The sequence below is a fragment of the Oncorhynchus mykiss genome, chromosome 23, assembly GCF_013265735.2.
Source record: "Oncorhynchus mykiss isolate Arlee chromosome 23, USDA_OmykA_1.1, whole genome shotgun sequence".
Lineage (NCBI taxonomy): Eukaryota > Metazoa > Chordata > Actinopteri > Salmoniformes > Salmonidae > Oncorhynchus > Oncorhynchus mykiss.
This window is the reverse complement of record NC_048587.1, coordinates 5945886-5969829: the sequence shown is the minus strand read 5'-3', so window position 1 is coordinate 5969829 and position 23944 is coordinate 5945886. Positions and strand designations below refer to the sequence as shown.

The window sequence follows — 23944 nt, the reverse complement described above, 5'->3', positions numbered from 1 at the left end:
TACTGTCTGTCCCTGTAGGTTCCTACTGTTAGTTTAGTTTACTGTCCCTGTAGGTTCCTTCTGTTAGTTTAGTTTACTGTCCCTGTAGGTTCCTACTGTTAGTTTAGTTTACTGTCCCTGTAGGTTCCTACTGTTAGTTTAGTTTACTGTCCCTGTAGGTTCCTTCTGTTAGTTTAGTTTACTGTCCCTGTAGGTTCCTTCTGTTAGTTTAGTGTACTGTCCCTGTAGGTTCCTTCTGTTAGTTTACTGTCCCTGTAGGTTCCTACTGTTAGTTTAGTTTACTGTCCCTGTAGGTTCCTACTGTTAGTTTAGTTTACTGTCCCTGTAGGTTCCTACTGTTAGTTTAGTTTACTGTCCCTGTAGGTTCCTTCTGTTAGTTTAGTTTACTGTCTGTCCCTGTAGGTTCCTACTGTTAGTTTAGTTTACTGTCCCTGTAGGTTCCTTCTGTTAGTTTAGTTTACTGTCCCTGTAGGTTCCTTCTGTTAGTTTACTGTCCCTGTAGGTTCCTTCTGTTAGTTTACTGTCCCTGTAGGTTCCTTCTGTTAGTTTAGTTTACTGTCCCTGTAGGTTCCTTCTGTTAGTTTAGTTTACTGTCCCTGTAGGTTCCTTCTGTTAGTTTACTGTCCCTGTAGGTTCCTTCTGTTAGTTTACTGTCCCTGTAGGTTCCTTCTGTTAGTTTAGTTTACTGTCCCTGTAGGTTCCTTCTGTTAGTTTAGTTTACTGTCCCTGTAGGTTCCTTCTGTTAGTTTACTGTCCCTGTAGGTTCCTTCTGTTAGTTTAGTTTACTGTCCCTGTAGGTTCCTTCTGTTAGTTTAGTTTACTGTCCCTGTAGGTTCCTTCTGTTAGTTTAGTTTACTGTCCCTGTAGGTTCCTTCTGTTAGTTTACTGTCCCTGTAGGTTCCTTCTGTTAGTTTAGTTTACTGTCCCTGTAGGTTCCTTCTGTTAGTTTAGTTTACTGTCCCTGTAGGTTCCTACTGTTAGTTTAGTTTACTGTCCCTGTAGGTTCCTACTGTTAGTTTAGTTTACTGTCCCTGTAGGTTCCTTCTGTTAGTTTAGTTTACTGTCCCTGTAGGTTCCTTCTGTTAGTTTAGTGTACTGTCCCTGTAGGTTCCTTCTGTTAGTGTACTGTCCCTGTAGGTTCATTCTGTTAGTTTAGTTTACTGTCCCTGTAGGTTCATTCTGTTAGTTTAGTTTACTGTCCCTGTAGGTTCCAACTGTTAGTTTAGTTTACTGTCTGTCCCTGTAGGGTCCTTCTGTTAGTTTAGTTTACTGTCCCTGTAGGTTCCTACTGTTAGTTTAGTTTACTGTCCCTGTAGGTTCCTTCTGTTAGTTTAGTTTACTGTCCCTGTAGGTTCCTTCTGTTAGTTTAGTGTACTGTCCCTGTAGGTTCCTTCTGTTAGTTTAGTGTACTGTCCCTGTAGGTTCCTTCTGTTAGTTTACTGTCCCTGTAGGTTCCTTCTGTTAGTTTAGTTTACTGTCCCTGTAGGTTCCTACTGTTAGTTTAGTTTACTGTCCCTGTAGTTTCCTTCTGTTAGTTTACTGTCCCTGTAGGTTCCTTCTGTTAGTTTACTGTCCCTGTAGGTTCCTTCTGTTAGTTTAGTTTACTGTCCCTGTAGGTTCCTTCTGTTAGTTTACTGTTCCTGTAGGTTCCTACTGTTAGTTTAGTTTACTGTCCCTGTAGGTTCCTACTGTTAGTTTAGTTTACTGTCCCTGTAGGTTCCTTCTGTTAGTTTACTGTTCCTGTAGGTTCCTACTGTTAGTTTAGTTTACTGTCCCTGTAGGTTCCTACTGTTAGTTTAGTTTACTGTCCCTGTAGGTTCCTTCTGTTAGTTTACTGTTCCTGTAGGTTCCTACTGTTAGTTTAGTTTACTGTCCCTGTAGGTTCCTACTGTTAGTTTAGTTTACTGTCCCTGTAGGTTCCTTCTGTTAGTTTAGTTTACTGTCCCTGTAGGTTCCTTCTGTTAGTTTACTGTCCCTGTAGGTTCCTACTGTTAGTTTAGTTTACTGTCCCTGTAGGTTCCTACTGTTAGTTTAGTTTACTGTCCCTGTAGGTTCCTACTGTTAGTTTAGTTTACTGTCCCTGTAGGGTCCTTCTGTTAGTTTAGTTTACTGTCCCTGTAGGTTCCTTCTGTGAGTTTAGTTTACTGTCCCTGTAGGTTCCTTCTGTTAGTTTAGTTTACTGTCCCTGTAAGTCCCTTTGGTTTCTCACACGTACAGACACACTGAACTTGTTTTCCTCAGCCCATTCTTACAGGGTTTCCTACACACACACACACACACACACACACACACACCAACACTATTGATATATGGGTTGACTCATAACCTGCAGTCCTCCAGATCTGAATTACTTCTCATAATCAGCTCTCGTTGTCAGTAGAATTCCTGCATCCAAGAGGCGTCTTTCTATCAGCAGACATCACTCTGACTGATGTGGAGCCACTTCTCTGGTTGTTATTATTCTTATCAGGTAAAACGCTAGATTAACTTAATGCAGAACATTAGGAAATATAGCTGTCTACATTTTGTTTCTATGGTAAACATGAGGAAATATAGCTAGCTACATTTGTTTATATGGTAAACATGAGGAACAATAGCTAGCTACATTTTGTTTCTATGGTAAACTTTAGGAAATATAGCTGTCTACATTTAGTTTCTATGGTAAACATTAGGAAATATAGCTAGCTACATTTAGTTTCTATGGTAAACATTAGGAAATATCGCTGTCTACATGTGTTTCCATGGTAAACATTAGGAAATACGATGGCCATGCTTCGTTTTTTCAGAATGAAGCAGTTCTGGCAGTAAAATGATACATCAAACGCAGGCCTCATTTTGATTTGGAAACAGGAGTGGAGAAATAGGATTTATTTCTGCATCTTGAGAGAATGTGAAGTTAACACCTCTACAGATGGTATCTATCAGCATCATAAGAGCTGCTAGTAGTTAACACCTCTACAGATGGGACCTATCAGCATCATAGGAGCTGCTAGAAGTTAACACCTCTACAGATGGGATCTATCAGCATCATAGGAGCTGCTAGTAGTTAACACCTCTACAGATGGGGACCTATCAGCATCATAGGAGCTGCTAGAAGTTAACACCTCTACAGATGGGATCTATCAGCATCATAGGAGCTGCTAGTAGTTAACACCTCTACAGATGGGACCTATCAGCATCATAGGAGCTGCTAGTAGTTAACACCTCTACAGATGGGACCTATCAGCATCATACGAGCTGCTAGTAGTTAACATCTCTACAGATGGGACCTATCAGCATCATACGAGCTGCTAGTAGTTAACACCTCTACAGATGGGGTCTATCAGCATCATAGGAGCTGCTACTAGTTAACATCTCTACAGATGGGATCTATCAGCATCATAGGAGCTGCTAGAAGTTAACACCTCTACAGATGGGTCCTATCAGCATCATAGGAGCTGCTAGTAGTTAACACCTCCACAGATGGGACCTATCAGCATCATAGGAGCTGCTAGAAGTTAACACCTCTACAGATGGGTCCTATCAGCATCATAAGAGCTGCTAGTAGTTAACACCTCTACAGATGGGACCTATCAGCATCATAGGAGCTGCTAGAAGTTAACACCTCTACAGATGGGATCTATCAGCATCATAGGAGCTGCTAGAAGTTAACACCTCTACAGATGGGACCTATCAGCATCGTAGGAGCTGCTAGTAGTTAACACCTCTACAGATGGGACCTATCAGCATCGTAGGAGCTGCTAGTAGTTAACACCTCTACAGATGGGACCTATCAGCATCATAGGAGCTGCTAGTAGTTAACACCTCTACAGATGGGACCTATCAGCATCATAGGAGCTGCTAGTAGTTAACACCTCTACAGATGGGACCTATCAGCATCATAGGAGCTGCTAGTAGTTAACACCTCTACAGATGGGACCTATCAGCATCATAGGAGCTGCTAGTAGTTAACACCTCTACAGATGGGACCTATCAGCATCATACGAGCTGCTAGTAGTTAACATCTCTACAGATGGGGTCTATCAGCATCATAGGAGCTGCTACTAGTTAACATCTCTACAGATGGTATCTATCAGCATCATAGGAGCTGCTAGTAGTTAATACCTCTACAGATGGCGTCTATCTGTGTCATAGGAGCTGCTAGTAGTTAACACCTCTACAGATGGGACCTATCAGCATCATAGGAGCTGCTAGTAGTTAATACCTCTACAGATGGCGTCTATCTGTGTCATAGGAGCTGCTAGTAGTTAACACCTCTACAGATGGGACCTATCAGCATCATACGAGCTGCTAGTAGTTAACATCTCTACAGATGGGGTCTATCAGCATCATAGGAGCCGCTAGTAGTTAACATCTCTACAGATGGTATCTATCAGCATCATAGGAGCTGCTAGTAGTTAACACCTCTACAGATGGCGTCTATCTGTGTCATAGGAGCTGCTAGTAGTTAACACCTCTACAGATGGCGTCTATCTGTGTCATAGGAGCTGCTAGTAGTTGCCAACTGTAGGAGGTGTTATCGATCTGAATGAGCATCATAGGAAATATGCATCCAAGCCAAACTGAAATCAGAAACACCTGTCATTCACACAGCTTTCTATGTCCATACAACCAGTCAAACCAATGTCAATTGGACATTTTGCACAGAAATTATATATATATATTTTTGTTATTGCATTTTTCTCTCTGGATTATAAATGTCTTTGGTCCATGAATGAAGCAGAGATCACAGAACGTTACTAATGTCCTCTAGATAGAATTAACTTTTCAATCAATTTATGACATTTTATCCTGGTGAGCAAAGGGTTGGTTTAGTCTTCTAGGGCAACGAGTCGTGACAGATGAGAAGCTGCATGTATTCAATCAACTAATAAATAAAAATGTTCAGAAATTATAAGCTGAAACGAATCTTAAGCAAAAACAATCCTGGTTCTGGTTCACTACTTTAGACCAGGTCCTATAGGGTAGTAGGGCACTACTTTAGACCAGGTCCTATAGGGTAATAGTGCACTACTTTAGACCAGGGTCTATAGGTTAGTAGTACACTACTTTAGACCAGGGTCAATAGTGTAGTAGTGCACTACTTTAGGCCAGGGTCAATAGGGTAGTAGTGCACTACTTTAGACCAGGGTCTATAGGGTAGTAGTGTACTACTTTAGACCGGGGTCTATAGGGTAGTAGTACACTACTTTAGACCAGGACCTATAGGGTAGTAGTGCACTACTTTAGACCAGGGTCTATAGGGTAGTAGTGCACTACTTTAGACCAGGGTCTATAGGGTAGTAGTGCACTACTTTAGACCAGGGTCTATAGGGTAGTAGTGCACTACCTTTTGACCGGGCCCTATAGGGTAGTAGTGCACTACTTTAGACCAGGACCCTGTAGGGTAGTAGTGCACTACTTTAGACCAGGACCTATAGGGTAGTAGTGCACTACTTTAGACCAGGGCCTATAGGGTAGTAGTGCACTACTTTAGACCAGGACCTATAGGGTAGTAGTGAACAATGTAAGGAGTAGGGTGCCTTGTTGTTGTGAGAAAACCAGTGTGGAATGAATGGAGGCAGGCAGCAGAAGGGTTCTGATTACATTTCCAGGAACTCTCCTCCCGGATAATGTAGAGGTCGCTGATTGATTGATACCGGACTGGTTACAAATCATTTCAGGGCCAGTCCAATGATTCCTGGTCGCAACTGCAACCAACACACAATCACTCAGTCACACCAGCATACACAGTCACACCAGCATACACAGTCACACCAGCATACACATTCACACCAGCATACACAGTCACACCAGCATACACAGTCACACCAGCATACACAGTCACGCAGTCATGCAGTCACACAATCATACCAGCATACACCGTCACACAGTCACAACAGCATACACCGTCACACAGTCACAACAGCATACACAGTCACAACAGCATACGCAGTCACAACAGCATACGCAGTCACAACAGCATACGCAGTCACAACAGCATACGCAGTCACAACAGCATACGCAGTCACAACAGCATACGCAGTCACAACAGCATACGCAGTCACAACAGCATACGCAGTCACAACAGCATACGCAGTCACAACAGCATACGCAGTCACAACAGCATACACAGTCACAACAGCATACACAGTCACAACAGCATACACAGTCACAACAGCATACACAGTCACAACAGCATACACAGTCACAACAGCATACACAGTCACAGTCACACAGTCACAACAGCATACGCAGTCACAACAGCATACACAGTCACAACAGCATACACAGTCACAACAGCATACGCAGTCACAACAGCATACGCAGTCACAACAGCATACGCAGTCACAACAGCATACGCAGTCACAACAGCATACACAGTCACAACAGCATACACAGTCACAGTCACACAGTCACAACAGCATACGCAGTCACAACAGCATACGCAGTCACAACAGCATACACAGTCACAACAGCATACGCAGTCACAACAGCATACGCAGTCACAACAGCATACACAGTCACAGTCACACAGTCACAACAGCATACGCAGTCACAACAGCATACGCAGTCACAACAGCATACACAGTCACAACAGCATACACAGTCACAGTCACACAGTCACAACAGCATACGCAGTCACAACAGCATACACAGTCACAACAGCATACACAGTCACAACAGCATACGCAGTCACAACAGCATACACAGTCACAACAGCATACACAGTCACAACAGCATACACAGTCACAGTCACACAGTCACAACAGCATACGCAGTCACAACAGCATACGCAGTCACAACAGCATACGCAGTCACAACAGCATACACAGTCACAACAGCATACACAGTCACAGTCACACAGTCACAACAGCATACACAGTCACAGTCACACAGTCACAACAGCATACGCAGTCACAACAGCATACACAGTCACAACAGCATACACAGTCACAACAGCATACGCAATCACAACAGCATACACAGTCACAACAGCATACACAGTCACAACAGCATACACAGTCACAACAGCATACACAGTCACAACAGCATACGCAGTCACACAGTCACACCCTCACGCAGTCACACAGTCACACCCTCACGCAGTCACACAGTCACACAGTCACACAGTCACACAGTCACACAGTCACACGATCATGCTCACGCAGTCACACGCTCACGCAGTCACACGCTCACGCAGTCACAAGCTCACGCAGTCACGCAGTCACACGCTCACGCAGTCACACGCTCACGCAGTCACACGCTCACGCAGTCACGCAGTCACACAATCACACAGTCACACGCAGTCTCACGCAGTCACACTCTCCCTGACTCAGTCTGTAATACATACATGTTTGAAGGGTTGCTGAGCGGCACAGCGGTCTAAGGCACTGCAGCTCAGTGCAAGAGGCGTCACTACAGTCCCCGGTTCGAATCCAGAATTAGTTCTTAACGGACTTGCCAAGTTACATAAAGGTGTACATTTAAAACAAAAACATATAAAAGACATGTTGTAGTCCTCCAATCGTCTCTGTGCCTAAAAACACCAAGGTAATCTGTCTAAATGACTGTCGCTCTGTGGCACTCAAATCTGTAGCCATAAAATGCTTTGAAAGGCGGGTCATGGCTCACATTCACATCATCAGCCCAGACACCCTGAACCCAGTGCAATTCGCATACCGCCCCAACAGATCCACAGATGACATAGTCTCTATTGCACGTACTGCCCCTTCCCACCTGGACAAGAGGAACACCTATGTGAGAATGTTATTCATTGACCACAGCTCAGCGTTTAACACCGTAGTAACCTGAAAGCTCATCGCCAAGCTGAGGACCCTGGGACTAAACGCTTCCCAACTGGATCTTATCGTCAAATAAGTTCATGAATTCATCACTGCTGAAGTGAAGGCAATCCTCACTTGGGGAATCCTCTTCGTTAGCTTTGTGACCATATCAAAACACAAAAAATAGTTTTTATTCTCCTGTGAGGATACTTCCTGGACTTCTAGTGTTCTGGATGCCAGCTTCAGGGCTCGGGTATTTCCTGTCTGCCAGGAAGATCATTACCTGTTTTGTTTTTAGACGTTGAGGGTTTTAAGCTTCCATTTAGATCCCTCGGTTAGGTGGTTAACTGGTTTTTCTACTCTGACGTCCTTGGGTAGGTGGAGGGAGTCTGGAAGGCCGTCTAGGGTTGTATTTAAAGCCCGGCTTTTTATCCTCGTTTGAGCAGATTATTTGTTGCGATTGCAAAACCTAATGAAATTCATCCCTTCATGCCTTTGTCTCAAATGGCACCCTATTCTCCCTATCCAGTGTCCCAAATGGCACCCTATTCTCCCTATCCAGTGTCCCAAATGGCACCCTATTCTCCCTATCCAGTGTCTGTCTAAAATGGCACCCTATTCTCCCTATCCAGTCTCAAATGGCACCCTATTCTCCCTATCCAGTCTAAAATGGCACCCTATTCTCCCTATCCAGTGTCCCAAATGGCACCCTATTCTCCCTATCCAGTGTCTGTCTCAAATGGCACCCTATTCTCCCTATCCAGTCTAAAATGGCACCCTATTCTCCCTATCCAGTCTCAAATGGCACCCTATTCTCCCTATCCAGTGTCTGAAATGGCACCCTATTCTCCCTATGCAGTGTCTGTCTCAAATGGCACCCTATTCTCCCTATCCAGTGTCTGTCTCAAATGGCACCCTATTCTCCCTATCCAGTCTAAAATGGCACCCTATTCTCCCTATCCAGTCTCAAATGGCACCCTATTCTCCCTATCCAGTCTAAAATGGCACCCTATTCTCCCTATCCAGTCTAAAATGGCACCCTATTCTCCCTATCCAGTCTCAAATGGCACCCTATTCTCCCTATCCAGTGCACTACGTTTAACCAGCTCCATAGGTCTCTGGTCAGAAATAGTGCACTACATAGGGAATAGTGTGCAATTTGGGCTGAGCTTGAGTCTCAGTTCATAGTGTCTGTGCAGCATAAGCTCCAGTAGATGGGGGGGGGTGTGTGTAAGACGGACGAGGACAAGTTAATTCTGTTAAACATACCCGCCCGGTGGGGTGGAGGGATACCCGTGGTGACAAGGCCCCTTTTAATGATGCTGTCATTCACCTTGGTAAAGTAGTCCCATCGACCGGGGGGCCCTGCATGGTATCCTTCCCCCAGCAGGAGAGGAGAGGTAGAGTCCTCCCCAACCTTATTGCAAGTGGTGTGTGTGTGTGTGGTGGGTAGCACATATGTTGTCTTGGTTGTTGATGACTGTGTTTGCAGCAGATATGATATGTGTCAGTCTGTGTGGGTGTTCTGTGTGTGGGTAGAACATATGTTGTCTGTGTGTGGGTGTGTGTGTGTGTGTGTGTGTGTGTGTGTGTGTGTGTGTGTGTGTGTGTGTGTGTGTGTGTGTGTGTGTGTGTGTGTGTGTGTGTGTGTGTGTGTGTGTGTGTGTGTGTGTGTTCTGTGAGCTCGGCTGCCACTATGTTTTTAGTATGACACCCACACAACCATCCTGCCACACTGGAGCCACACGTCTCATTTCCTTTTCCTGTCCTTTTAATAGCCTCGTCTCTTCTTCTCTCCCTTTCAGCAATCTACAATTACGATGTCCGTGGAGACGAGGAGCTGTCGCTACAGATTGGAGACACAGTCCACATACTAGAGACATATGAAGGTAGGAACACACTGACTGATGACACAGACCACATACTAGAGACATATGAAGGTAGGAACACACTGATGACACAGTCCACATACTACAGACATATGAAGGTAGGAACACACTGATGACACAGTCCACATACTAGAGACATATGAAGGTAGGAACACACTGATGACACAGTCCACATACTAGAGACATATGAAGGTAGGAACACACTGATGACACAGTCCACATACTAGAGACATATGAAGGTAGGAACACACTGATGACACAGTCCACATACTAGAGACATATGAAGGTATACTGTACGTTTATAAGGGCACACTAAGTGACGACAGTCCCGATCAGGATACCAAGGATAATTGCAGGTGATTCTGTCGTTCTCAGTGACGCAGGTGTTTTGGTAAATGTCTCCATTAAACTCGTAGCTGATCTGTGCTCCCTGTCCGAATGTTTCAGACATGACCCCCTCCGTCGTTGTGTTTTGGAGATGACAGTTCTGCGTGATGCTAATGCTAGGTGTTGTTTCCTTTTGCCGTGTAATATGTCCCGTTGTCTTCACCTCCAGGCTGGTACAGAGGTCACAGGCTGAGGAGGAAGTCCAAGAAAGTGAGTTGATATATATTTTTGGTACATTCAAACGGTTTAGTTTCCTCTCAGCGGTTCCCTTCGTCTATTTCAGGAGCGTTGGAGCGTCTTTCCAACGTCTAAAATCTAAACAAGTTGAGAGCTCAGTCTTTTGTTAGTCACAATGTGATATACTATGATGTGAATATGGTGTAACGTCGATAACAAATCAAATATTATTTTTTGTCTCAAGTGTTTTGTGTGTCTTTTCTTTCCCTTCTACAATTGCAATGGACTCGGGATGTCATTTAACCTCATGAAATGACCGATCTGAAGTCAAAACCAGTTCAGGCTTCACATCGCCTGTCCTGTATCAATCTGTTTATTGTGTGTCCTGTCTTTCCCGCCTTCTGTTCCAGGGGATCTTTCCTGCCTGTTACATTCACCTCAAGGAGGCCACCGTTGAAGGCAATGGGTCAGTGCTGATTCTGTTCGTTTTTGTATTTTTTTTTTTTAGGATGTTTTTGACACTTTATTGAGACGACATGGGAATCAGATGGGGAGGCTGGCTGGAGGCAGAAATAGAGGGAAAAGGTGGTTCTGGGGATTGAACCCTGGTCTCCAGTCGGACTCGTGTAGAAAAGGTGGTTCTGAACCCTGGTCTCCAGTCAGACTCGTGTAGAAAAGGTGATTCTGAACCCTGGTCTCTAGTGGGGACTGATATATGTAACTTGTACTGGGAGTTTTACCCACTCAACCATGGCTCTAGTGCTGCTTCCAATGGTATTCTACTGAATTATTTTGGGATTGTCAAATGGGCAATTTGAGATTATTGTATGAATCAAATGGACAACTTGAGATGATTGTTTCCACCTTCTACTTATGTAGTTGTTGTAAACTAGTCCTGGTCCCAGATCTGATCTCAGATCTGGGACCAGGCTAGTGAGATCAGATCTGGGACCAGGCTAGTGAGATCAGATGTGGGACCAGGGATAGTGAGATCAGATCTGGGACCAGGCTAGTGAGATCAGATGTGGGACCAGGGCTAGTGAGATCAGATGTGGGACCAGGGCTAGTGAGATCAGATCTGGGACCAGGGCTAGTGAGATCAGATCTGGGACCAGGGCTAGTGAGATCAGATCTGGGACCAGGGCTAGTGAGATCAGATCTGGGACCAGGGCTAGTGAGATCAGATCTGGGACCAGGGCTAGTGAGATCAGATCTGGGACCAGGGCTAGTGAGATCAGATCTGGGACCAGGGCTAGTGAGATCAGATCTGGGACCAGGGCTAGTGAGATCAGATCTGGGACCAGGGCTAGTGAGATCAGATCTGGGACCAGGGCTAGTGAGATCAGATCTGGGACCAGGGCTAGTGAGATCAGATCTGGGACCAGGGCTAGTGAGATCAGATCTGGGACCAGGGCTAGTGAGATCAGATCTGGGACCAGGGCTAGTGAGATCAGATGTGGGACCAGGGTTAGTGAGATCAGATGTGGGACCAGGGCTAGTGAGATCAGATGTGGGACCAGGCTAGTGAGATCAGATGTGGGACCAGGCTAGTGAGATCAGATCTGGGACCAGGCTAGTGAGATCAGATCTGGGACCAGGGCTAGTGAGATCAGATCTGGGACCAGGGCTAGTGAGATCAGATCTGGGACCAGGGCTAGTGAGATCAGATCTGGGACCAGGGCTAGTGAGATCAGATCTGGGACCAGGGCTAGTGAGATCAGATCTGGGACCAGGGCTAGTGAGATCAGATCTGGGACCAGGGCTAGTGAGATCAGATCTGGGACCAGGGCTAGTGAGATCAGATCTGGGACCAGGGCTAGTGAGATCAGATCTGGGACCAGGGCTAGTGAGATCAGGTCTGGGACCAGGGCTAGTGAGATCAGGTCTGGGACCAGGGCTAGTGAGATCAGATCTGGGACCAGGGCTAGTAAGATCAGATCTGGGACCAGGGCTAGTGAGATCAGATCTGGGACCAGGGCTAGTGAGATCAGATCTGGGACCAGGGCTAGTGAGATCAGATCTGAGACCAGGATACTGTAAACTGGAGTATGAGTACCTGCTAGGTTGAGGATTATTTGGTTGTGGTCTGACGTAGTGATACGTGGCCCTTCCTCACTGGTTAGCACGGCTTCTTGGACGGCATCACAGCACCAATCAGCATTCAGATCACGTCCCAATTTTTAGTATTCCATTTTCAGAAGAACAACTAACATTTGAAAAGCCTTTTAAGCTGTGAAATAATCAACTGAAGGAAGTAGTTTCAAAAGTAGTTTTGACGAGGATATTTCTGACAGAAATAAACGACACATTTTGTTTTAAAAGGCCGTAGTAGTCAGTACACAGTGTGAGACTAATTAGAATTCCAATTAAAACCAGTCAGAATCCAGTTTTGATGCCAGTAAACTCCAGGATCAACGGATGTTTTAGACGGAGCTCTCTGTAATGTGAAATATTGATTTTAAAAATAAAAATGATTCGCACAGCGAAGGGAGAACTCTGACTCGGCTCATATCGCTTTCAAACAAACAACGTTAAAGATTTAGCAGTATGTCTGCAGAAAATAGATTACCTTGTATGAAATTTATGGTTATATATCTTCTAGAGGGACAGTAGAGTACTCTGTATAACATATAGGTTACCTCTTCTAGAGGGACAGTAGAGTACTCTGTATAACATATAGGTTACCTCTTCTAGAGGGACAGTAGAGTACTCTGTATAACATATAGGTTACCTCTTCTAGAGGGACAGTAGAGTACTCTGTATAACATATAGGTTACCTATTCCCTGGTTGTTGTTGTTATTGTGTGTAACCCATCCCTGGCTGTTACCATGTGTAACCTATCCCTGGTTGTTATCATGTGTAACCCATCCCTGACTGTTGTTGTCATGTGTAACCCATCCCTGACTGTTGTTACCATGTGTAACCCATCCCTGGCTGTTACCATGTGTAACCCATCCCTGGTTGTTATCATGTGTAACCCATCCCTGGCTGTTACCATGTGTAACCCATCCCTGACTGTTGTTGTCATGTGTAACCCATCCCTGACTGTTGTTGTCATGTGTAACCCATCCCTGACTGTTGTTATCATGTGTAACCCATCCCTGGCTGTTATCATGTGTAACCCATCCCTGGTTGTTATCATGTGTAACCCGTCCCTGACTGTTGTTGTCATGTGTAACCCATCCCTGACTGTTATCATGTGTAACCCATCCCTGACTGTTACCATGTGTAACCCATCCCTGGCTGTTACCATGTGTAACCCATCCCTGGTTGTTATCATGTGTAACCCATCCCTGGCTGTTACCATGTGTAACCCATCCCTGACTGTTGTTGTCATGTGTAACCCATCCCTGGCTGTTACCATGTGTAACCCATCCCTGGTTGTTATCATGTGTAACCCATCCCTGGCTGTTATCATGTGTAACCCATCCCTGGTTGTTATCATGTGTAACCCGTCCCTGACTGTTGTTGTCATGTGTAACCCATCCCTGACTGTTGTTGTCATGTGTAACCCATCCCTGACTGTTATCATGTGTAACCCATCCCTGACTGTTATCATGTGTAACCCATCCCTGACTGTTATCATGTGTAACCCATCCCTGGTTGTTATCATGTGTAACCCGTCCCTGACTGTTGTTGTCATGTGTAACCCATCCCTGGTTGTTATCATGTGTAACCCATCCCTGGCTGTTACCATGTGTAACCCATCCCTGGTTGTTATCATGTGTAACCCATCCCTGACTGTTGTTGTCATGTGTAACCCATCCCTGGTTGTTATCATGTGTAATCCATCCCTGGTTGTTATCATGTGTAACCCATCCCTGGCTGTTATCATGTGTAACCCATCCCTGACTGTTATCATGTGTAACCCATCCCTGACTGTTGTTGTCATGTGTAACCCATCCCTGGTTGTTGTTACCATGTGTAACCCATCACTGGTTGTTGTTACCATGTGTAACCCATCACTGACTGTTATCATGTGTAACCCATCCCTGACTGTTGTCATGTGTAACCCATCCCTGACTGTTGTCATGTGTAACCCATCCCTGACTGTTGTCATGTGTAAATCATCCCTGACTGTTGTCATGTGTAACCCATCCCTGACTGTTGTCATGTGTAACCCATCCCTGACTGTTGTCATGTGTAACCCATCCCTGACTGTTGTCATGTGTAACCCATCCCTGACTGTTGTCATGTGTAACCCATCCCTGACTGTTGTCATGTGTAACCCATCCCTGACTGTTATCATGTGTAACCCATCCCTGACTGTTGTCATGTGTAACCCATCCCTGACTGTTGTCATGTGTAACCCATCCCTGACTGTTGTCATGTGTAACCCATCCCTGACTGTTGTCATGTGTAACCCATCCCTGACTGTTGTCATGTGTAACCCATCCCTGACTGTTGTCATGTGTAACCCATCCCTGACTGTTGTCATGTGTAACCCATCCCTGACTGTTGTCATGTGTAACCCATCCCTGACTGTTGTCATGTGTAACCCATCCCTGACTGTTATCATGTGTAACCCATCCCTGGCTGTTGTTATCATGTGTAACCCATCCCTGGCTGTTGTTATCATGTGTAACCTATCCCTGGCTGTTGTTGTCATGTGTAACCCATCCCTGGCTGTTGTTATCATGTGTAACCCATCCCTGGCTGTTGTTATCATGTGTAACCTATCCCTGGCTGTTGTTGTCATGTGTAACCCATCCCTGGTTGTTGTTGTCAGGTGTAACCCATCCCTGGTTGTTGTTGTCATGTGTAACCCATCCCTGACTGTTGTTGTCAGGTGTAACCCATCCCTGGCTGTTGTTGTCATGTGTAACCCATCCCTGACTGTTGTTGTCATGTGTAACCCATCCCTGACTGTTGTTGTCATGTGTAACCCATCCCTGACTGTTGTTGTCATGTGTAACCCATCCCTGACTGTTATCATGTGTAACCCATCCCTGACTGTTATCATGTGTAACCCATCCCTGGCTGTTACCATGTGTAACCCATCCCTGACTGTTGTTGTCATGTGTAACCCATCCCTGACTGTTGTTGTCATGTGTAACCCATCCCTGACTGTTGTTGTCATGTGTAACCCATCCCTGACTGTTATCATGTGTAACCCATCCCTGACTGTTATCATGTGTAACCCATCCCTGACTGTTATCATGTGTAACCCATCCCTGACTGTTATCATGTGTAACCCATCCCTGACTGTTGTTGTCATATGCAATTAGAATGAGGAATTGGCTCGACTCAACAGTTTAGAGTAACACACATTCTGCTGCGTTCAGAAGGCCTCTACTGGATCAAATTAAAAACCATCCCATGATGCTTTGCAGTGCAATGTATTTTAAGAAGCAGCGGAGGGTCAGAGGAAACTTTGTTTCGGGGCGACAGCCTTCGTCACGTGTGATCCACCCACTGACCATCTGTCTGCATCTTCAGGCACAAGGAGACGGTGATTCCCAACGAGCTGCCTCTGGTCCAGGAGGTCACCACCACCCTGCGGGAGTGGGCTTCCATATGGAGAGACCTCTACGTGGTGAGTGGAGTGAGTCACGTAGCTACACGCCATATCTACACGCCTATTCTACACACCTAATCTCTCTCTTCTGAAGTTACCTCATTGTCTCCATGAGCAGTGTGTGGGTTTCTCTCTCGTCTCCATGAGCAGTGTGTGGGTTTCTCTCTCGTCTCCATGAGCAGTGTGTGGGTTTCTCTCTCGTCTCCATGAGCAGTGTCTGGGTTTCTCTCTCGTCTCCATGAGCAGTGTGTGGGTTTCTCTCTCGTCTCCATGAGCAGTGTGTGGGTTTCTCTCGTCTCCATGAGCAGTGTGTGGGTTTCTCTCTCGTCTGGGTTTCTCTCGTCTCCATGAGCAGTGCCTGGGTTTCTCTCGTCTCCATGAGCAGTGTGTGGGTTTCTCTCGTCTTCATGAGCAGTGTCTGGGTTTCTCTCGTCTCCTTGAGCAGTGTGTGGGTTTCTCTCGTCTCCTTGAGCAGTGTGTGGGTTTCTCTCTCGTCTCCATGAGCAGTGTGTGGGTTTCTCTCGTCTCCATGAGCAGTGTCTGGGTTTCTCTCGTCTCCATGAGCAGTGTGTGGGTTTCTCTCGTCTCCATGAGCAGTGTCTGGGTTTCTCTCTCGTCTCCATGAGCAGTGTGTGGGTTTCTCTCTCGTCTCCATGAGCAGTGTGTGGGTTTCTCTCTTGTCTGTAGTAATCTCATTGTTCCCATGAACCTTCGACCACATCACCCAGATGTTGGATGGTATACCGTAAACAAAAGGGACTTCCTTGTCGTCTCTGTTATTGAGTGTTGGGTCAGATTGTTCATGAGGTGTGTATGATTGTTTGTTTGTGTGCTGGTGTTGCAGGGGGACAGGCGTGAGATGTTTAACTCTGTCAGGGACATGATCTATGACCTGATCGAGTGGCGATCTCAGATCCTGTCGGGGACGCTCCCACAAGACGAGCTGACTGAGCTTAAACAGAGAGTCACCTCTAAGATCGACTACGGGAACAAGTAAGGAACTGCTGTGTCTCTGTCTCTCCCGGTCTCTCCATTTCTCTCTCTCCCTCCATCCCTCTCTCTCCCCCCATCCCTCTCTCTCCCCCATCCCTCTCTCTCCCCCCATCCCTCTCACTCCCCCATCCCTCTCTCTCCCCCCATCCCTCTCTCTCCCCCCATCCCTCTCTCTCCCCCCATCCCTCTCTCCCCCCATCCCTCTCTCTCCCCCCATCCCTCTCTCTCCCCCATCCCTCTCTCTCCCCCCATCTCTCTCTCGCTCTCTCTCTCCATTTCTGTATCTCTCTCCATCGCGCTCTCTCTCTCTCTCTCTCTCTCTCTCTCTCTCTCTCTCTCTCTCTCTCTCTCAAGCACCTTATCAAAGAGCAATTTCTCAAGCAGTAATTTTACTAGGACTGTCTGGTATTGGTCTGAGTCGGGGAGGCGAAAACTAGCTGTTATTGGCAAAGAGGTTTGGAACAGTCTTCCTTATTGGTCAGTTAACTAGTTAGTGATGTCACCAGGCAGGCCAAACTTCCATCCCACCACAACAGGCTGTCAAATCAGGTGATCTATCCAAACAGCTCTTACAATAAAAGGGCACAGTTATAATTTTCCCAGCATTATTCAACCCTCCATAGTGTGAAAATATATAAGAAAATACAGGAAAGTCACATTTTTGACTGCGCTGAGCCTTTAACCGCTTTTTTTTATCAGGTAAGTCGAGCCTAAATCATAGGGGTTTAGTTACTACTGTAGTCCATCACACACTATGGTGCCTATTGCCAGTCCTGCAGGGGTCTGTTGTGGTCCAGACAATGAGCTGGAAATGGAAGAGGTGAGCTGGGCTTCCCTGGTGTGATGACAATTCCAACACTACGAGGTGGAGAAATGTCTTTGGCAGGGGAGCAGAGTGGAACACATAGATTAGCTTCCAGCACCGTTCATCCCTGAGTGGGATTCTGTGGCGGCTGAAAAACAGAGCTCTAGAGATGGAGGAGGAGGAGTAGATGAAAACAGAGCTCTAGAGGAGGAGCTGAAAAACAGAGCTCTTGAGATAGAGGAGTAGCTGAAAACAGAGCTCTTGAGATAGAGGAGGAGTAGCTGAAAACAGAGCTCTTGAGATAGAGGAGGAGGAGCTGAAAAACAGAGCTCTAGAGATGGAGGAGCTGAGAAACAGAGCTCTAGAAGAGGAACTGAAAAACAGAGCTCTAGAAATGGAGGAGCTGAAAAACAGAGCTCTAGAGGAGGAGCTGAAAAACAGAGCTCTAGAGATGGAGGAGGTGGAGCTGAGAAACAGAGCTCTAGAAATGGAGGAGCTGAAAAACAGAGCTCTAGAGATGGAGGTGTTGAAAAACAGAGCTCTAGAGGAGGAGGAGGAGGAGCTGAAAACAGAGCTCTGGAGGAGGAGGATGAGGAGGAGCTGAAAAATAGAGCTCTAGAGATGGAGCTGAAAACAGAGCTCTAGAGATGGAGGAGGAGAAGGAGCTGAAAAACAGAGCTCTAGTTATGGAAGAGGAGAAGGAGCTGAAAAACAGAGCTCTAGTTATGGAAGAGGAGGAGGAGCTGAAAAACAGAGCTCTAGTTATGGAAGAGGAGGAGGAGCTGAAAAACAGAGCTCTAGAGATGGAGGAGGAGCTGAAAAACAGATCTCTAGAGATGGAGGAGGAGCTGAAAAACAGATCTCTAGCGATGGAGGAGGAGCTGAAAAACAGAGCTCTAGAAAGAAGAGCAGGAGGAAGCCCAGTATCTAACACTCACTGTTAGGAAATTGAAAGGTCCTCTTATTTTTCTGTCTGTCTCTGCCTGGGGGTTTGGCTCATATACTCCACCTCCCTGCTCCTCAGTCTCCCCCGCTGTCTCTGCCTGGGGGTTTGGCTCATATACTCCACCTCCCTGCTCCTCAGTCTCCCCCGATGTCTCTGCCTGGGGGTTTGGCTCATATACTCCACCTCCCTGCTCTTCAGCTCCCTGCTCCTCTGGGTGACCAGATGAGAGGAGAGTCTGTCAGATATGTCCTTCAGATGAGCCCTGTTCACTTCACTGCTGTGTAAACTACCTCTTCTCTCTCTCTCTCTCCGTCTCTCTCTCCGTCTCTCTCTCTCCGTCTCTCTCTCTCCGTCTCTCTCTCTCTCTGTCTGACTCTCTCTCCGTCTCTCTCCGTCTCCCTCTCTCCATCTGACTCGCTCTGTCTATTTTTCTCTCTGCTCGATCTGTCTCTGATTCTCGGTCTCTGTCGCTCTCGCTCTCCCTCCCTCCCTCTTTCCTCCTACTCTGCCAACCTTCTTATCTCTCTGTGTGAAGAGTGTGTGTTATGAGAAGGCAGAAGGCCCAGGCAGTAGCAATGTGATGTAAGCTGTCTGTTCTCTAACTCTCCTTTCTCTCTCTCTGCTTCTCCTTCTCTAACTCTCCTCTCTCGCTCTCTGCCTCCTTCCTTCTCTCGCTCTCCTTCTCTCGCTCTCCTTCTCCTTTCTCTCTCTCTCTCTCTGCCTCTCCTTCTCTCACTCTCCTTCTCTTGCTCTCGCTCGCTCTCTGCCTCCTTTTCTCTCTCTCTCTCTCTCTCTCTCTCTCTCTCTCTGCCTCTCCTTTTTCCTTCTCTTGTTCTCTCTCTCTGCCTCATGCTCTCTCTCTCTCTGCCTCATGCTCTCTCTCTCGCTCTCTGCCTCTCCTTTTTCCTTCTCTTGTTCTCTCTCTCTGCCTCATGCTCTCTCTCTCTCTCTGCCTCATGCGCTCTCTCTCTCTCTCTCTCTGCCTCTCCTTTTTCCTTCTCTTCTTCGATTTTGCAGGTTTTCTTACATGAGAAAAGAGGTCTGTATTTTTTCACACTTCAACTGTGAGAGACAGAATCTAAAACAAAAATCCCGAAAATCACATTTTATGATTTTTTAAAAGTTATTACACAGCAAAGGACCTTGTGAAGAAGCTGGAGGAAACAGGTACAAAAGTATCTACAGTGGGGAGAACAAGTATTTGATACACTGACGATTTTGCAGGTTTTCCTACTTACAAAGCATGTAGAGGTCTTACTGGTTGGTAGGTGATCAAATACTTATGTCATGCAATAAAATGCTAATTAATTACTTAAAAATCATACAATGTGATTTTCTGGATTTTTGTTTTAGATTCCGTCTCTCACAGTTGAAGTGTACCTATGATAAAAATTACAGACCTCTACATGTCAAAACAATAAAGACATTACAAATGTCATATTATATATATATATATATATATATATACACACACAGTGTTGTAACGATGTACAAATGGTTAGTACAAAAGAGAAAATAAATAAGCATAAATATGGGTTGTATTTACAATGGTGTTTGTTCTTCACTGGTTTCCCTTTTCTTGTGGCAACAGGTCACACATCTTGCTGCTGTGATGGCACACTGTGGAATTTCACCCAGTAGATATGGGAGTTTTGCAAAATGTGGTTTGTTTTCAAATGCTTTGTAGGTCTGTGTAATCTGAGGGAAATATGTATCTCTCTGCTCTCTCCTCCTCTCTCTCTGCTCTCTCCTCTCCTCTCTCTCTGCTCTCTCCTCTCCTCTCTCTCTCCTCTCCTCTCTCTCTGCCTCTCCTCTCCTCTCTCTCTGCCTCTCCTCTCCTCTCTCTCTGCCTCTCATCTCCTCTCTCCTCTCCTCTCTCTCTCTCTCTCTCTCTCTCTCTCTCTCTCTCTCTCTCTCTCTCTCTCTCTCTCTCTCTCTCTCTCTCTCTCTCTCTCTCTCTCTCTCTCTGCCTCTGCCTCTGCCTCTGCCTCTGCCTCTGCCTCTGCCTCTCTCCTCTCCTTGTATATCAGGTACCTGGATCTAGACCTCGTGGTGAGAGATAAAGATGGCAACATCTTGGACCCCGACTCTACCAGCACCGTCTCTCTCTTCAGAGCCCATGAAGCTGCTTCCAAACAGATCGAGGACAGGATCCAAGAGGAGAAGGTAAACATCAGACATCAATCATGTTCAGACATCAATCAAGTAATCAATCAATCAGGTTCATTTATAAACCCCTATTTACATCAGCAGCGATTTTACAGTAACCTGGCCTCGCTCCCAACGAGCAAGCAGAAGATCACGGCAACGATATGCACAGAAAATAAGAAATGAAACATCCCATTTTGCCACATGGTCTCCCCAGTGAGAGGCAGCGATGTGGAATGAGATTCTCTGTGTGAGATGCTGTGTTATTATAGAACATGTTAACACTATTCAGGCCTTTTCCCCTCTCACCTCCTGTATGTGACACGTCATGAACAACTGCCACCTCCTCTCCTCTCTTTCCTTGCCCTCTCCTCTCTCTCCCTGCCACCTCTCCTCTCTCTCCCCGCCAACTCTCCTCTCTCTCCCCGCCACCTCTCCTCTCTCTCCCCGCCACCTCTCCTCTCCCCGCCACCTCTCCTCTCTCTCCCCGCCACCTCTCCTCTCTCTCCCCGCCAACTTTCCTCTCTCTCCCCGCCAACTTTCCTCTCTCTCCCCGCCACCTCTCCTCTCTCTCCCCGCCACCTCTCCTCTCTCCCCGCCACCTCTCCTCTCTCTCCCCGCCACCTCTCCTCTCTCTCCCCGCCAACTTTCCTCTCTCCCCGCCACCTCTCCTCTCTCTCCCCGCCACCTCTCCTCTCTCTCCCCGCCATCTTTCCTCTCAACTCTCTCCCCGCCACCTCTCCTCTCTCTCCCTGCCACCATCTCTCCTCCTTTCCCCAAATTCCTCTCCTCACCTCCTCTCCCTTGCCTTTCTCTCCTCCCCCTCCCTGAATCTACATCCTAAATTGCACCCTATTCCCTATATAATGCACTTCTTTTGACCAGGGCCCTATAGGGATTATGGTACCACATGAAGTGACTCTAAATTGTTTAAGTGCCCTTCAGCTATGAGGAGTCATCTTGTGAGACCTTTCCATCTCTGCCTTTGTGTATACACGGAGTGATATTACATTGTCTCAGGTCACCACCATGAATGTTAATGCCTTCTTTCAGATGCTCCGGCATGTTTTTTTTTAAGGGCTTTGTGAATTTTAATCAGAACTAGCACCTCTTCTCAAAATCATTATCACATACAGTACCAGTCATTCAGGGATTTTCTTTATTTTTTAAGCTGCTTCCCTGTCTCACCCCACGACCCTGTGTGAAGAAATGTGTGTTGTTTTTGCCCATTTTAACCGCACACTTGTTGTTTGTGTACATGGATTTTATAATGTCGTATGTTTTACCCCCAACACCACTTTCCATCAGTTTGTACAGCAGACCCTCATGCCAGATTGAGTCGAAGGCTTTTTTGAAATCAACAAAGCATGAAGATGGGTCTGACTGATGGGAAATAACAGTCCAGTCTAATGACTGATGGGTCTGACTGATGGGGAATAACAGTCCAGTCTAATGACTGATGGGGAATAACAGTCCAGTCACTGTCCAGTCTAATGAAGATGGGTCTGACTGATGGGGAATAACAGTCTAGTCACTGTCCAGTCTAATGAAGACGGGTCTGACTGATGGGGAATAACAGTCTAGTCACTGTCCAGTCTAATGAAGATGGGTCTGACTGATGGGGAATAACAGTCCAGTCACTGTCCAGTCTAATGAAGACGGGTCTGACTGATGGGGAATAACAGTCCAGTCTAATGAAGATGAGGAATAACAGTCCAGTCTAATGACTGATGGGGAATAACAGTCTAGTCACTGTCCAGTCTAATGAAGACGGGTCTGACTGATGGGGAATAACAGTCCAGTCTAATGACTGATGGGGAATAACAGTCCAGTCACTGTCCAGTCTAATGAAGACGGGTCTGACTGATGGGGAATAACAGTCCAGTCACTGTCCAGTCTAATGAAGATGGGTCTGACTGATGGGGAATAACAGTCTAGTCACTGTCCAGTCTAATGAAGATGGGTCTGACTGATGGGGAATAACAGTCCAGTCTAATGAAGATGAGGAATAACAGTCCAGTCTAATGACTGATGGGGAATAACAGTCTAGTCACTGTCCAGTCTAATGAAGACGGGTCTGACTGATGGGGAATAACAGTCCAGTCTAATGACTGATGGGGAATAACAGTCCAGTCTAATGACTGATGGGGAATAACAGTCCAGTCTAATGACTGATGGGGAATAACAGTCCAGTCACTGTCCAGTCTAATGAAGATGGGTCTGACTGATGGGGAATAACAGTCTAGTCACTGTCCAGTCTAATGAAGACGGGTCTGACTGATGGGGAATAACAGTCCAGTCACTGTCCAGTCTAATGAAGATGGGTCTGACTGATGGGGAATAACAGTCTAGTCACTGTCCAGTCTAATGAAGATGGGTCTGACTGATGGGGAATAACAGTCCAGTCTAATGAAGATGAGGAATAACAGTCCAGTCTAATGAAGATGGGTCTGACTGATGGGGAATAACAGTCTAGTCACTGTCCAGTCTAATGAAGACGGGTCTGACTGATGGGGAATTAACAGTCCAGTCTAATGAAGACGGGTCTGACTGATGGGGAATTAACAGTCCAGTCTAATGAAGATGAGGAATAACAGTCCAGTCTAATGAAGATGGGTCTGACTGATGGGGAATAACAGTCCAGTCTAATGAAGATGGGTCTGACTGATGGGAATAACAGTCCAGTCTAATGAAGATGAGGAATAACAGTCCAGTCTAATGAAGATGGGTCTGACTGATGGGGAATAACAGTCCAGTCTAATGAAGATGGGTCTGACTGATGGGAATAACAGTCTAGTCACTGTGAAGATGGGTCTGACTGATGGGGAAGAACAGTCCAGTCTAATGAAGATGGGTCTGACTGATGGGAATAACAGTCTAGTCACTGTGAAGATGGGTCTGACTGATGGGGAATTAACAGTCTAGTCACTGTGAAGATGGGTCTGACTGATGGGGAATTAACAGTCTAGTCCCTGTGAAGATGGGTCTGACTGATGGGGAATTAACAGTCCAGTCTAATGAAGATGGGTCTGACTGATGGGAATAACAGTCTAGTCACTGTGAAGATGGGTCTGACTGATGGGGAATTAACAGTCTAGTCACTGTGAAGATGGGTCTGACTGATGGGGAATTAACAGTCTAGTCCCTGTGAAGATGGGTCTGACTGATGGGGAATTAACAGTCCAGTCTAATGAAGATGGGTCTGACTGATGGGGAATAACAGTCTAGTCACTGTCCAGTCTAATGAAGATGGGTCTGACTGATGGGGAATAACAGTCTAGTCATTGTCCAGTCTAATGAAGATGGGTCTGACT

General features: G+C 46.1%; 1 protein-coding gene across 6 annotated transcripts in view; it reads left to right on the top strand.

The window, feature by feature from the left end:
* LOC110514830 (dedicator of cytokinesis protein 1) overlaps window positions 1-23944 on the top strand; it is a 538819-nt gene that overhangs the window by 29317 nt on the left and 485558 nt on the right. For 2 of the 6 annotated variants that reach the window (XM_036960806.1, XM_036960807.1), the window contains exons 2-7: window positions 9572-9655; window positions 10212-10252; window positions 10624-10685; window positions 15660-15765; window positions 16583-16731; window positions 20513-20648. In XM_036960806.1, coding sequence (XP_036816701.1) covers window positions 9572-9655; window positions 10212-10252; window positions 10624-10685; window positions 15660-15765; window positions 16583-16731; window positions 20513-20648 — 578 coding nt within the window. Of the gene's footprint in view, window positions 1-9571; window positions 9656-9892; window positions 9942-10211; window positions 10253-10623; window positions 10686-15659; window positions 15766-16582; window positions 16732-20512; window positions 20649-23944 lie in introns of those variants that run through there. The other 4 variants (XM_036960808.1, XM_036960809.1, XM_036960810.1 and 1 more) reach the window with 4 other exon arrangements.